The sequence below is a fragment of the Equus quagga genome, chromosome 1 (genome assembly GCF_021613505.1).
Source record: "Equus quagga isolate Etosha38 chromosome 1, UCLA_HA_Equagga_1.0, whole genome shotgun sequence".
NCBI lineage: Eukaryota > Metazoa > Chordata > Mammalia > Perissodactyla > Equidae > Equus > Equus quagga.
Window position 1 is genome coordinate 94635302 of NC_060267.1, and position 14585 is coordinate 94649886.

At 59.3% G+C, this 14585-nt stretch overlaps 1 protein-coding gene across 2 annotated transcripts in view; it reads left to right on the forward strand.

Annotated features, from left to right (window-relative positions):
* Positions 1-844: 844 nt before the first annotated feature.
* Positions 845-14585, forward strand: part of OLFM1 (olfactomedin 1) — a 39918-nt gene continuing 26177 nt past the window's right edge. For both annotated transcript variants that reach the window (XM_046647566.1, XM_046647583.1), the window contains exon 1: positions 845-1295. In XM_046647566.1, the coding sequence (XP_046503522.1) occupies positions 1200-1295 (96 nt within the window). In that variant the 5' untranslated portion in view covers positions 845-1199. The remainder of the gene's footprint in view (positions 1296-14585) is intronic.

Here is a 14585-nt window from a genome sequence, read left to right on the forward strand (position 1 = left end):
TGTGAAAGGAGAGCAAGGGTGACACGGAGACAGGGAGAGAGAAGGGCATCTCCATACCTCCTGGGGTTGATCTCCAGGCCTGGGAGTACGAGGACAGGCAGGGCTCAGCGGGTTCTGGAAGCCCACAGTGCTGGCTTGTGAGCTCCTCTCCTAGGTTCTGGGGTCGAGGAAGGCACCTTGAGTGGGCAAAGCTGTGTCTTCTGTATCCATGTGAACGCAAGCACACAGTGCAGACCCACAGGGACACTTACAGGCCTGCAGATACCCACCCCGCATGTATGCATGCAGACCATGAACACAAGGACAGACCCACAGCCACACGCTCTGCACCGGGATAGGAGCTGTAGCCCGCAATGTCTGTTCCCTCTCCATCCCATGCTGACCATCCCAGGAAGACAAGAAAAGGGCCAGTCAGCGGGCCAGCTGCCCTACTGTCTAGCTCTGTGCCCATCCTCGCCACCCTGCCCCTGGAAGCATCCTTCCTGGTCTGAGCTTCATCGAAGGGTGACCTCTAAGGACACATGCAGCTTTTGCCTTCGGTGCTTCCTGGAGACTCCAAGCCTTTGGATCCTAGGCCCGCGCCCCAGATCCTCCCCCAGCTGTCATTCCCACACTCCACTCTTCGGTCCGCTCTAGGGGCCCATGTCCCCAGCGCTGGCCGCCCCTGCACCGCCATCCCGGGTCCCAGGGGTCCGCAGTCCCGTAGCAGCTGAGGCCAGTCAGGAAAGAGCTTTCTCTCCGAGTTAAATTTCCCCCGCCTTTTTGATGTCACATCCTGTCCCAGCCTGCTTCCCCGCCGGCCGCCGCCGCCCTCCCCCTCCCGCGCGTGAGCGTGGCGCCCGGGTCCCTCTGCGCCACCCCGCCCCCGCCCCTTCCCTTCCCTTCCCAGCAAACTTTTGGCACCCACCGCCTCGAGCCGCGCATCTGCGCTCCGCGGGGCGCGGGAGCCGTCAGGAGGAGGGGCGGAGGAGGGGCAGCCCGCCGGCCCCGCCCGGCCCAGCCCTGCCCGGACCGCGCGGAACCGCGGTACGCGATCACTATGCAGAGCGGAGGCTCCGCGCAGCAGACCCCGCGCGCCGCCTGCTCCGGGTGCTGAAGGCGCGGGGACACGGCCAGGCGCCGCGGAACCAGCAGAGCCGGGAGCGCGAGCGCGTCCGCGTCCACGCAGCCGCCGGCCGGCGAGACCCAGGGCTCCCTGCATGCCAGGACGTTGGAGGTGGCAGCGAGACATGCAACCGGCCCGGAAGCTCCTCAGCCTCCTCTTCCTCATCCTGATGGGCACTGAACTCACTCAAGTACGTGCACCCAACGCCATTTTCCTCCCTGCGTGCAAGGCGCCCGCCCGGCCCCCAGGGAGCCCGGCAAAGTCGGGGAGCGGTTCCGCGCAGCCCCGCTCCCCCTGCCTGGGCGCCCGAGCCCCGGGGTTAGGGAGGGAGCCAGGGCCGTACCTGGGTTGGAGGGAGGGGTGCAGGCTGACCCGAGACTGGGGCTGGCCTCCCAGAACCCCCCAGCCCTGACTCAGCGGGGCTGCACAGCTGCCCCTCTCTCCTAGGACTCCCCAGCCTCCCACTCCCGCTGAGAAGTTCAAAGGGTAGCACGAGGGGGTCATTTGGCTGCTGTTGTCATCTGGGGGGAAGACAAACGGAGCAGGGTGTCTAAGCCCCTGGCATTCTCAGAGGTGGATCTGACCTAACTCCCACCACCCACACCCTGCACCCCTCTTCTGGAGCATCCTGCATCCCCGCCTATGGGTATAAGGCTGCCCTTGGGGCTCCCCAACCAGGCAGTGGGAATTGTGCCGTGGAGACCAGACAGGGAAGGGCAGGCGATCGTTGTGTGTGGGGCTGGGGTGTATTGTGGGCTCAATGTGGAGGGCTGAGGGGGTTGTGGCCACATGCGCGGCGTGAAGTGTGAGTGGCAAGCCACCGTGTGCGTGTGCGCGGACCACTGGGCATTTTAAGCAGGCTTGCCATCCCCTGAACAATGTATCAATAGAGAGCCTGTCTCAGGCTGGTATTCTCCATTTTAAAAATTCATTTCGGAGCTGGCAGGGCTGGGGGAAGGAGAAGGCTGTCTGGGAGCGCCCGGCTGGGGGTGTTGCTTTGGCACCAGGGTGCTTGGAAGCGTCTGCCAGCTTCAGGAGCCAGGCTGCACGGGAGTGACATTAAAATGCCCTTTGGATGGTGCCACTGTGCCACGCTCTGAGCTGAGAGACGCTGGTCCTTTGGAGCCGCTTGTCCAGGAGGTGGATGGGCTGCCAGCTCTTGGCCCCAAGCCCCAGCTGCCCCAACCCTCCTTCTCTCCCTCCCTGCCTCCCTGCCTCTCAGAATAAAGGAGGAAACAAAAGAGAGAAGAGAGAGAGAGAGGTGGATCACAGGAGAGAAGGCTCTGGAACAAGCTTCCCTTGTTTTGCCTTGAAGCCTTTGCTGGCTCTCTGGCTCTGCCCAGGAAGTGCAGCCCCACCCCCAGCCTCTGGAGGGTTTTGTTGTCACCTACCCTTAGAGACCGCTGCCCTGGTGCCACCCGACAGTCAGCCAGTTCCCCTGGAGAGGCTCTGCCTCATCCCCGGGAGAGAAGTTTTCCTGGCAGTGGGGAAGGCCCTGGTGAGTGGTGGGCTCGTGCACTGTGGGGGGACAGTTGCTTGCATGCACGTGCACACTCACACATGCTCACACCCACAGCCATGAGCACACATGAGCAGAAGGGAGCCAGGCAGGTTCTGATTAGCATGTGCCTTACTTTGACGTCTCGGGAAAGAGATGGCTGGTCCCAAGGGCCCTCCAAGCCTTAATGGCCTTCTTATTCCAGGCACTCTGAACTTCCATTCCCAGACCACAAGATGCTTTTCCGCCCTAGGCGTTCCTCTGTGCACCTTTTTAAAGACCCCCTGTGCTTGGAAGAAACTTTTGGTTCAACTTCAGTTGGAAGCTTTGTCTCAGTGGTGAAAGTGCTTGTCCGTCCACACCGTAGGCGCCGGCCATCTGACTTTAGTGCCAGCCCCTGCACACACCCCTGCATCCTCACCCTGCAACCTGACTGTCCCCTTCAGCACCCTGGTCAGCTCCCCGGGCTCGCAGCCCTCCCTGGGGCCGGGAGGGGATGATGTTGTTTTCTTTGGGGGGTTCTTCTTTCTGAAGCTGAGCTGTGGGATCTCTCAAGGGAGTGAGTCCCTTAATGCAGCCAAGAGGCACCTCCCCCCTCGAGTGTGGCCCTGCCCTCCCCGGGCCTGCCTCTGAGGTTAGGTTTTCAGAATCTTCCGTGGGAGGCCTTTTAGCCCTAATTGTAGCGGGATTCTGGGGCAGAGGCTCAGCTGGCAAAAATCGCTGTAAGCATTTCAAGTCTAAGAAGGGATCAGAGAGTGGCGGGCTCGGACCAGCTCCAGAGAAGCCGGCTACCCTGGTCCTGCCCAGGTGAGCCCCACAGGGTTGGACGAGGTGCCTCTCACCTGTAGCAGTGACCTCTAGCGTGGGGACTGGGGTGGGAGTGGGTGTGGAGACAGAGGAGGGCTCCTCTGAATCTGAGAGCTATCTGGGGACATCCATACCCAAGAATCTTGTGACTTACCTTTGTGAAGGAATACGATCCCTCTGGGCTTTAGGAAAAGGAGAACAGAGCGTTGGTGATTGAGTTAGGTTGAATCCGTCGCCCACCACCCTTTTGCGCTCCCTCTTTAGATAAATTGCACCCACAGCCACACCTCACTTTTAGGGCCCTTCCAGGGACACAAGCGTCCATGGCCGCTGTATTTGTGGGTGAGCACGCATCGTAATGGGGCCAAGTCAGAAACGTATGGATTTTACCTGTGCTTCGCGGATGCTGCTTGAAGGATTCAGGCAGCCGGGCGGGGGAGTGGAGCACATGGCCGGGCCATCTGTTCTCCTGACAGCTCACTTACGATGAGCCACTCAATCAAATGCCAACTGCTGATCGATGGCCTACTATGCGCCAGGCTTGTGGGCCCAGCTGAACTTTGTTCTCAGACAGAAAGACGTTTTCCTTGGTCCTCTTCCACGACTTTCAGTGAAAGACTGGCGTTTCACGCTCCTTGAGAGGCATCATAGGGAGCTCCCTAGCCAGAGTGCAGAGGAGTTGCTTTCTCTGTCCTGAGGGAGGGGCAGTGCTGGACCTGCCTGAGCTCCTGGCCCAGCTCTGGCCCACCCCAGCCGTCCATTCAGATGGAAGCGTGTCCCCTGTATGCGATGGCCTCAGAAGGCTGGGAAGCTCTGTACAATGACCTTGAACCCAGCTGCCCGGACCCTCCCACTCCCAGCAGGCACTGTCTGGTGACCTTGAGAGAGGCTCTTAACCTCTCAGCCTGAACTTCTTCCTTTTTAAAACAAGGAGGATTAAACTGGATGATTCTGGAAGGTGTCTCCCACTGCAGACCCCCGCCCTGCTCTTTCAGTGGCTCACTCACCCGTCCCTCCCACCTGCAGCTCTCGGGGGCCAGCTGGTCGGGTTTAACTTGGTCAGACCTGAGCTTACGATGCTGAGTGAGTCCGAGCCATGCCCGATGGCGTCTGGGCCGCCGAGCTTTGTGGGAAGACCCGGGGCTCTGCCGTCATCAACTGCTGTAGAGGCATAAGAGCTGTCCGAGCACTCTGGGATGGGGGCGGAGGGAGGAGCGGTTTCTGCCTCTCGAGCTGGAGGAAGCGTTGCCGGAGGAGTGAGGTGTGAGCCGGGTCCCAAGGTGGCCCCTGGGTCCAGCACCGAGCCAGGGGCAGGAAGACAGGGAAGGAACAGGTGGGCAGGAGGGAAGCTGCACACAGAGGCTGCAGCATGAGAGGGACCGGAAACCTGGCCCTGGTGTACGGAGCTCAGTAAAGGTGTGTTGAAGAACTTGACTTATTTTAAGCATGAAGTAGAGCCCTTCTCATTAGCTACGTGAACCCCAGGCCGGGTGTGGCCTCTCTTAACAATGTAACATCCCCCGACACCCTGATGTGGCGCCAGCTGTAAGTCGGCACAGAGCGTCCTGGAGTGCCAACTGTTACTGTGGTTGTTGAGCGCCTTCAGGCTTTATGGAGTGACTGCTGTGTGCTCCATCCCCAAGTTTGACGGGCTGTTTGCTGGTCTAGGCGCCTGAGTAGAGATGTGAGCAGACCCTGGACTCTGCTCCGGGGGGAGGTGTGTGGGTGCTGTGCACGGGCAGGGCAGGGGTCACAGAGCAGCTGGCGTGGGGTCAGCCCCCTCAGAGTCCCACTGAGGCCCAGCGCCTCAAACCTCTTCTGTCATCCTCAGATTCAGCTCCTTCTACAGTGGAAGACCCCAAGCCACTCCCCTGAACAAATTTAACGAGAATAAAACCGCTGAATTTGGTCACCTGCTTGAGGCTAAGCTTGGGCCGTTGGACCCCGCTGACTTCCTGTCCACCTGCCCCAGCCCCTCAGCCCCCAGCTTTGGGCCCACATCTGCCCTGGACGCTGGAGTGCTAGTGCGTGTCAGGGGGCTTGGGGAGCACTGGGGTCTCTTCCTGAGCCAGTTAGTTCCCAGCGCACGGAGTCTGTTCCATCTTTGCACTGCTGATGGCTACTGCCTGGGCAGCCGGCCTCCGGGCCACGAACAGCGCTCCGGGAGAGGGGGGCTCCCATCTCCCCTGCGGGCCTGCCTCCCTGGACCAGAAGGCACCGTGACACCAGGGGGGCATTAAGCTGTAAATGCTCAACATGAGGCAGCTGCTTCGTCTCTGAAAGCAATTTGCTTCTCATTCCACTGACTTCAACCTTCCCCAATAAAAAGAAAGGTAATTTTCTGCCTTGGGTTGTATTTATTACTAAAGTTATCAGGCCCTGTAATCAGTATTAACACCACCGTGTAAAGTAATGCAAAACTAATTACTAGCTAAGCTGAATTAGATGCATGGCCACCGTGAGCTGAGCCGGGCTGACGGGGGGAGGAGCCAGTTTTCGGCTCTGGAAGATGCTCTGTGGATGCTTCTCGCTCTGGAACCGATGGCCGTAAGGTTGTTCCCACGGCTGCCGAGGTAAGGGGAAGAGGAAATGGAAGATGAAAAATGCATATCTGTTCATGTTTTCAGATTAGTACACATAGAAGAATCTCGCCAGGAGCTTGAAGCCCTCGGGATAAACCCGTAATGAGGGTTAATATTTTCTGAGTGTCACTGCGTGTCACCCTCCCTGCCAGGAGCTTAATCTGGATCAGGTCACAGCAGTCCTGGCAACCCTGTGTTACTGTCCTCATTCTCGAAATGAGGAGACCGAGGCTCGGGGAGGCTGGGGACCCTGCCTGGTGACCCCGCAGCTAAGGGACAGACCCCGGACAGGAAGTAAGTCCCAGTCCCAGGTCTGTCTGACACCTGTGTTCATGTTCTCGTTAAGATGGAGAGAAAGATAAAAAGTAGAGAAAACAGCTCAGTATCACTGAGAACCAGCTAAACAGGGAGGCGCCGGATCATGCGGACCTTGGTGGGAGCCATCGAGCTGTGTTTCTGTAGCTGTGGCCAACGCTCCACCTGCCGCTGACCTTGACGCTGGACTGTCAGAAGGAAGGGCAGGGCACGGGGCGGAGCCTTTAGTTTCTTTCCTTCCACTAAGGATGGGTGACCTCCGACCTCCGACAAGTCCCTTCCCCTGGGGATGGGAGGGGCGGCCGAGAGAGGACGCCCCGGTTCCTCAGCTCAGTTCTCCCAGGCATGAATCAGGGTTCACGGGGGGCGCTCAGCACCCCCTCGAGCAGCCAGCATTTGCTAGATGCCTGAGAGCCGAGAAGTAAGAAATCGGGCGGGGACGCAGTCGGCTGGTGTAGCCTCCAGTTCTCAAAACCGCCTGAAACGTGCAGTTCTAGTTACACCTGCTGCTGCACTTGGTGGAGTTTGACGACCTCAGGAAGTGACGCGGCCACGGGGAAGAGGATGTGCGGCCACCCGTCCGTGACCAGGCCTGGCATGGGGCTCCACGTCCGGGGAAGGCTTTCTTGTTAACACCGTCCCCCCCTTCTTCCGTAGCTCGCTTAAACCTCATGACAACTCCAGCAGTGTTTAAAAGATGTGGGCTTACCGATCTGCTTGTTCTGCTCTTGGCACTGGGGATTTCACCTGGATGTTCCCTGTTCATGGTTCAGTGACGTCTAAAATCTGATGGTCAGTAAGAGAGTTGGTGACCAGGAAGAGTCTAGATTGAAGAGTCTGAGAGAGGGATGGGAGGATGCTGAACGTCAGCCTTTGTTCACAGACAGATGTGCAGGTTACTAACACCCACCCAGAGATGCTCAGCAACAGCAATTCAGTTCCAGCCTGTCATTTTCGTGGGCACGCAGGATGCCCCCTGGGAGGTTAAACGGCGCCCCAGAGATTTCCATAGTGTGTGAAACGGCTCTCACTGGTGGTTCTGGAAAGAAAGTTACTCCCACTTGCTTCAAGTGATGCTGTGGGTGTCTGAAAGTCAGAAAAAGAACAGAGGTATATTTGTAAACATGGTCAATAACTTTACTAACACCCAGGGTGTTGGTTGTAAATGTGACCGCATAGCAGGACTCAAAGAAACCAAGCCCGCCGTTTGGAAACAATTCTGCTCTCAGATATGTGAGTCCCTGTGCCCAAGGCTCCCACACGCTCCCACTCCCCGGGCAGCCCAGCCTCCGAGTCTCGTCCTGGTGGCGCACAGGCAGGACCAGGTGTGAGTGGCAGCTGGGAAGAGGACTTTGACTGACTTGCTCCACAAGCAGCATTGGAGGGGTGGTATAAAGTGGGGAGTTTCTCCAGAGACAACACCAACTGTTGGCAGAGGTGGTGGAGAATGTTTCTGAGGCCAAGTCCGGGCTCAGCAAGCAGAGGGAGGGTCCTCGTGGGTTGGTGAAGGTGGCCATGGTGCTGAGGGCGGAGCGTGCGCTCTGGGGGCGTGGCCACCTGTGGGAGCCGTGTGCGCTCTGGCTGGAAGGAACTCAGTGTCCAGGATCTGGCAGCACGAAGTCCTCTGCTCTGAGCAGATGCTGCCTTCTGGGGTGTTTCCTGCACATCAGCTGGACCTCGGAGTTGACTCTTAGATGTTTTTGTAATAACATCACCGTCTAATTCATGTCAGGATCAATTAATTCATGTCAAGATCAATTACTTCTTCAACAGAAACCAGACTGTCCTTCTCATGCGTCATGGAGCGTTCCCTTGCCTGGAAAGTAGGGATCGGTAACATTTGTGGGGCCCCCGAAACCACAAGCTCAGCCCAGAGGGCATGTGCCTGCCGAATTATCTTGTCCGTGCTCTTCACGGTGCCACTCCCAGAACCAGACCTCATTTCTGCTGAGCAGCTGTGGAGCTGTGGCCTCCCACGGTCTGGACGTGAGCCAGTCTCAGGCAACGTTTATGAAAGCAGCATGGAACTTTCCAGAGTGGGAGCAGAGGGTGTGGGAGGAGGGCCAGGGTGGGCCGCAGACCGCCAGCTCACTGGATGGACAACGACCCAGGACTGAGGTCTGGAAACGGGGTGCATCGGGGTTCGGTGGGAAAAGCAGTCCCGTGAGAGCTGTAGGTCAGCCCAGTGCCCTCCCTTGTGGAAGCAGCGCCCCTGTCTGGGGGGATTTTGAATAAAGACCATAAGTCCCGACACCAGAGAAGGAGCTTGAACCTGAGCGGAAGGTGGAAGGTCAGTGCTTGGATTAGCAACAAACCCCACATGGCAGTGGCTCCCAAGGACAGTGGTGCATTTCATGGCACAAGCTGCCACGGTGGCTGGTGAGGCTCTGGTCCCTGTGTCTCTCTGATCGCGCTTTCCTCATGGCAGAGGCGGGGACAGGAGCGCTGCAGACATGTGCACGGCTGGCTCTGATGGCTTCTGCTCAGGGGACGCAGCTGTCCCTCACCTTCCCCTGGCCAGAATATCAGCCCATACAGCCAAGCCCGACATCGCTAGTGGCAGGGGACCCTCTGTCTAAGGGAGGCGCTACAAGGCGCATGGGGATAGGCCGGGAGGAAATCTTCTTACGGGAAGGGCATGAGGAGAAATAACGCCGTCCACCGCTGTCCTCCGGAGTATAACCCAGAGGCCGCAGAGGGGCTGGAATGAAGGGGACATTGCTTGGACTGCCCGTGGTGGTCCTCCGTGGCTGCTGGGAGAGAGGGTTCAGGAGACCCCTGGGCTCCTCCCAAGGTGCCCAGCTCGAGACCAGGTCCTTTCCCAAGAACATGCTTCCGCCAGCAGAGCGGGTGAATGGGAAGGGTGCCTGCGGGGTGCAAGGAGCACAGTGGCTCCGTGTGGGCCCCTCCTCTCTCCTCCCCTCACTTTCTCTTCCGCCTCTTTCTTCCCTTCCTCTCCCTGCCCCCCTCCAGCTATGTGCAAATAGCTTAAGGAAAATACGCATATTTTTAAACAGCAGAAGGGCACCCAAGCTGTGCCCTTTGGGGTGTCTCTTTGCCAAGGAGCACGGGGGACTGGCCCGGACCCCGGCAGGTCCTCACCCCGTGGACCTCGGTTTTCTACCTGTGGAATGGACGCGCTCAGATGTGCCCTCCTTGCACAGCTGTTGTGGGGCTTCCCTCAGTGATGCTCCAGCCCCCACACGAGCCTGTCCCCTATGAGAATTACAAGGTCACAGGCAGGAGGATGGTTTCACCTAAGGTAATGTCATTTTGAGAGCCACGAGCCTCGGGGCTGTGGGGGTGAGCCTTCCTGTTTTCACGTGTGCAAGTGAATTTGCGCAGAGCCCACCAGGGGCAAGCACCAGGGTGAGCACTGACACCCGGCCCTTTTGACACGTCCCAACAGGTGGCCCAGCACCGTAGGCCTGGACCAGGAATCGTGCAGGGGGCGTGGCCTCACAGCCTTCCCATGGGCTCAGCCCACGAGGGCCTAGGAATGCTCAGGCAGAAATGTCTCTGGTGGGCCACCATGCACCATGGAATTGTGCATGTGGCGGGCGTCTGTGGCCCCGTGGATCACGTTGCTCCTGGGGCTTGTGAGCTTTCACAGTGGCCGTGTGCTGTGGTTTGAGCGTTGGTGCCCCCGCCCTTCATCTGACGAAATCCTAACTCTCAAAGACGATGGCATTAGGAGGCAGGCCTTTGGGAGGTGCTCTGCCCTCGTGAGTGGGATTAGTGCCTTATAAGGAGGCTCCGGAGAGCTCCCAGCCCCTTCCACCGGGTGAGGACACAGTGAGAAGGCGCCAGCTATGAACCAGGAAGTGGGCCCTCCCCAGAACCCAACCCTCCCGGTGCCTTCGTCTCGGTCTTCCAGCCTCCAGAACTGTGAGCATAAGTTTCCGTTGTTTATAAGCCACCCGGCTGGTGCTATTTCGTTATAGCAGCCTGAACACACTGAGACGGCATGACATCTGGAAGGCAGAGGGGGGCCACAGTTTTGAGCTTGGCCCTGGGAACAGCTGGTTCACACAGGACCTTGGGCAGGTAGCGCTGTCTTCCCCAGCCTGCAAGTTCTCCTCTGCAAAGAGGAGCTGGCGTTAGCACGGCTCACAGGCATCATAAGGAGGAAGGGACGGCAGGCACTTAGTTCGAGGGTGTCTGGGGCACAGCACCTGCTCAGTCGTGTCATGATGGTTATTCAGAGTTGCTAATATAAGCGATCCCTTGCTTCAAGGGAAGGCGTGTGGAAATTGGGGTTCAAATTCCTCCTTGGGAACACATGGTGTTGGCCGACGCCGCGGATCCTGTCATCCAAACGCCTTCCTTCTCCAACACTCCGTAGATTGCTCGTGGAACTGCTGTGTGGCCTTCCGGATCAAATTACACTTGCTCAAGGCTTCTCAGATGGCCCCGGCACATGCGCTAAAAGCAGTGACTTCTCCTGCTGCATCGCAGGTTCCAGACCTGGAGAGGACTTTGGTTTGGGATGAGATGAGGTGGAAGTGACCTACCTTGAACCTCTCATCTGGTTACAGCAGCAGGGGTGCAGGCTGGAGTGACAACACAGGTGTAGATTACAGCAGCATGGGTCCCGCAGGTTCCCGCAGCTCAGGTGCAGGTGAGCGCTGCAGGGGTGCAGGTTACAGTAGCACAGGTGCAAGTGAGAGTAGCAGGGGTGCAGGTGCGGGCAGCTCAGGTGCAGGCGAGAGCAGCTCAGGTGCAGGTGAGAGCAGCAGGGGTGCAGGTGAGGGCAGCTCAGGTGCAGGTGAGAGCAGCTCGGGTGCAGGCTCCCGGTTGGGTGGGGAGCAGGGCTGTAGCCACTGCGCACCTCTGTCCTGTCCACACACTCCATCTGGGAGGGCGCAGTGAGAACAATGCATCTGTTCAGTTCTCTATAAACACAGACAAGAAATGCAGAGATGATGACTCGGATTTGAAGGCACCGGAGTGGGTGTGAGTCAGCCTCTCCTCCCATCGCTCTCCGTGCTTTGGCCTCCCGGGTCAGCTTAGTGCCCAGAAAGCTGCAGGAATTCCAAGGCGCAGTCCTCGTTTGGCAAGCCCAGTGTGAGTAACCCACAGCCGCATTTTTAAAAGACCACTCCTCGGCTATGCCTTAGGGGATGCTGGAAACCGTTTCAGCTCCCCAACGCAACTGCTAGCTCAGGAGAAATAAGATAGGGGGTTTCAAATCTCCAGGCTGGCCCTAATTGCCTGTCCCCTTGAGGGTGGGAGAGAGTCCCTGGGCCAGTGGACCTGAAGGCAGTTATCAGTCCCCAGGGCGTCTCGCCTCCAACAGTCCTTGGGAGCAGCACTGTTCTTATGGTGGCAAGCCACCTGGATTTCATTTCCTCCGTCGAGAAGCCCAGCCAAGTTGGCAGTCTTCAAATTTAGAGCACCAATTGTAAATCCTTGCGGGAACTTATTGACGTGGAACCCAATCAGAAGTTCTCCAAACAGGAGATTTGTTCGTTCTTTTTTTATTCTTTGTATCTGCCCATGTGGGCTTCACCTTCCTAGAATGTGGCTCTGGGTGCAGGCAGTGGTTTCCGTCCAACAATACCTCCTCCACACCTGTCTATATCAGCAGCATCTCTTGCGGATGGTCTTCAGCCAAAAGCAGCTCTTAAGAGAGGTGGCAGGGGCCAGCCTGTTGGCGCAGCAGTTAAGTGCGCACGTTCCGCTTCGGTGGCCTGGGGTTCGCCGGTTCAGATCCTGGGTGCGGACATGGCACCGCTTGGCAAGCCATGCTGTGGCAGGTGTCCCACATATAAAGTAGAGGAAGATGGGCACGGATGTTAGCTCAGGGCCAGTCTTCCTCAGCAAAAAGAGGAGGATTGGCAGCAGATGTTAGCTCAGGGCTAATCTTCCTCAAAAAAAAAAAAAGAGAGAGAGGTGGCAAAGGTCTCTGGGGGCATGAGGCCCAGCTCTGCCTCTGGCGTTCTCACCAGTGTCCCCTCTGAGCAAGTTTGGCCTTTGGACAAGGACTGGCACTCTTATGGGACGCCAAGCCTGCCCCTGCAGTAGCTCACTTCGTCCTCACGACATGCCAGGGAGAGGAAGGCTACTGTTATTACGCCCACTTTACAGATGGGGAAACCGAGGCACAGAAGGGCTAATTACCTCCTTGGTCAGTGTCTCACAGCCAGTAAGTGGCAGAGCCAGGACTCGAACCCAAGCTGCCTGGCTCCAGAGTCTGCCCGTGGAGCACGCACGCTAAGATGCCTCACTGGTCACGGTGTCCACTCGGTGGGTTGTGGGGCAGTTTTGTTCACGCGGGGTGCCCCGCTGTGGCAAGTGGCCCAGAAGCTGCTGCCCTGGTCACAGTGTTGCTTCTGTCCTGTGGCCCACAGTGCACTGCATCCGTGCTTGGTTTCGGTCCGGGGTCTGCAGCACGCCGTGCCCCACATCTTGTGCTCAGTGGGTGATAATCTGCCGCTTATGAGATGGGTGGTGGCAGTTCTGTAGATTGGATTGGGTGGGATTTGAAGTTATCCCAGGAACATAAGTGGTCCTTGTCCCTCTGCAGTGGGAAGCAGGTGCGAGTGATTTGGGCGGGCGAGGCTTGTGGCGCTGCATCTGTGTCCAATATGTGTTGAAAGAGAATGGAGGCAGGTCCTGGTGGCTGCTCCTCCGGCACCCAGCGGGTGTGCCTTGGTGCGGCGGATTCCGGCGGTTGGAGCAGAGCCTGCAGTACCGGCTGGCACTGGGAGATGGCGTCCTGCCCCAACTGTTGGCATTCGCTGCAGCCAACCCAGGTGCTGCCACAGATCCTTGTATGAATCAGGACAGCAATCCGAGGCACCCCTTCAGCCCGTGGGTCTCACCCCAACACTCGGGCCAGGACCATCCTGGCTGTCACTGAGTCCCCTCTACAAATGGGGACGGAGCAGAGAGAGAGGGAAGCCCTAAGAAGGTGGTGTCCACCTTAGGCGGCCGCCAGGAAGGCCAGCTCCTTCCTCCCAGTGCCGGTCTTTCAATCCCCATGCAGGAAAGGAGATTAATTCTCACCCAGGCAGAAAAGTATGGTGAGTGATCTGGATGATTCCTTCCTTCCCAAACGACTGAGAAGGCTAGATGGAGGCCTGGAGGACGCGTCTTTCATCTCGTGCACATTCTCAAGCCCTATTAAGGTGTTTGACCGCGTCAGGCCTGGCTTCTCAGCAGACTTGCACATGTCCTGGTGCTGATGCTGCAGACGGCTGGGGGCTGTGGCAGGCTGCCCTGCCCCTCTGCCTGGGCACCAGGACTCCAGTCCCCCCACACAGGGACATGGGGAGCCGGTGAGGACACCCACCCCTGCCCCAAACCACAGACCCCAGGTTCCACCCACACCCCACTTCTCGTGGTGGGGTCCCTGCAGCTCCCCGCCCACGCCTGAGCCTCAACCCTACACCAGCTCCTGCCCTGAGTGCACTCTCCTGGTGCCAGCTTGCATGCCCACCCTCACACCCACACCCAGGAGCCCTCGCTGGCAGTGCTGCAGCTGCCAGGAGACTCCCGTCCTCCCAAAGGCCCCAGAGCACCTGGCTGCGCTCTCCCAGGAGGGGCTTTCCTCTTACACCCCTTCCCCTCCCCACGTGCTGGGCTGGAGACCCCGGCCATCCAGGGGCTGCTTTCCAGCTGGCCAGGAGCTCGCCCTTCCGCTTGGGTTTCAGGCAGCGGCCCAGGCTGATGGGGAGCCTGGAGTGACCACGCAGTAGGTCCCCAGCAGTCGGGGTGCAGAGGGCCCTGGGAGGGGGTGTCTCAGAGGGGTTCCTGGGCCTCGCTCAGCCCTGTCCGCCGTGAGGGTGGGAGGGCAGCGGCCCATCCGTGCCTCTAAGGCCGCCGCCCTGCCTTGAGGGGACTTTTATGATTTGGGGCACGGTGGTTCGTCTTTCCTCCCGGGTCACCCCATTCCAGCTCCTCGGCGACGGGGGTTTGCAGACATCGCTGCCAGCAGCCAGGGGGCGGCGGGGAGCCGGAGCGGAGAGGAAAAATCCACCCATTTCCTGGGCAGATTGCGTCGGCCGCCGCCCGGCCGTGTCCCCGCCTCCCGGCCGCGGCCCCCGCGCGCAGCCCGCGCCGCGCTCAGAGCCAGAGCCGGGCGGCCCTTCCCGGCGGCGGAGCGCAGAGGGACGCGGCGGCACCAGGCACCCGGCAGCGGCGGGGCGGGCAGCGGCCGCCGGCGGCCACTCTCTCTGGCGCCCAGGGGCGGCGCAGCCATGGCCGGGGCGCGCGGGGCGGCGGCGGCGGCGGCGGGGACACGGCCGGGCGGCGGCCGACGCAATCTGCCCAG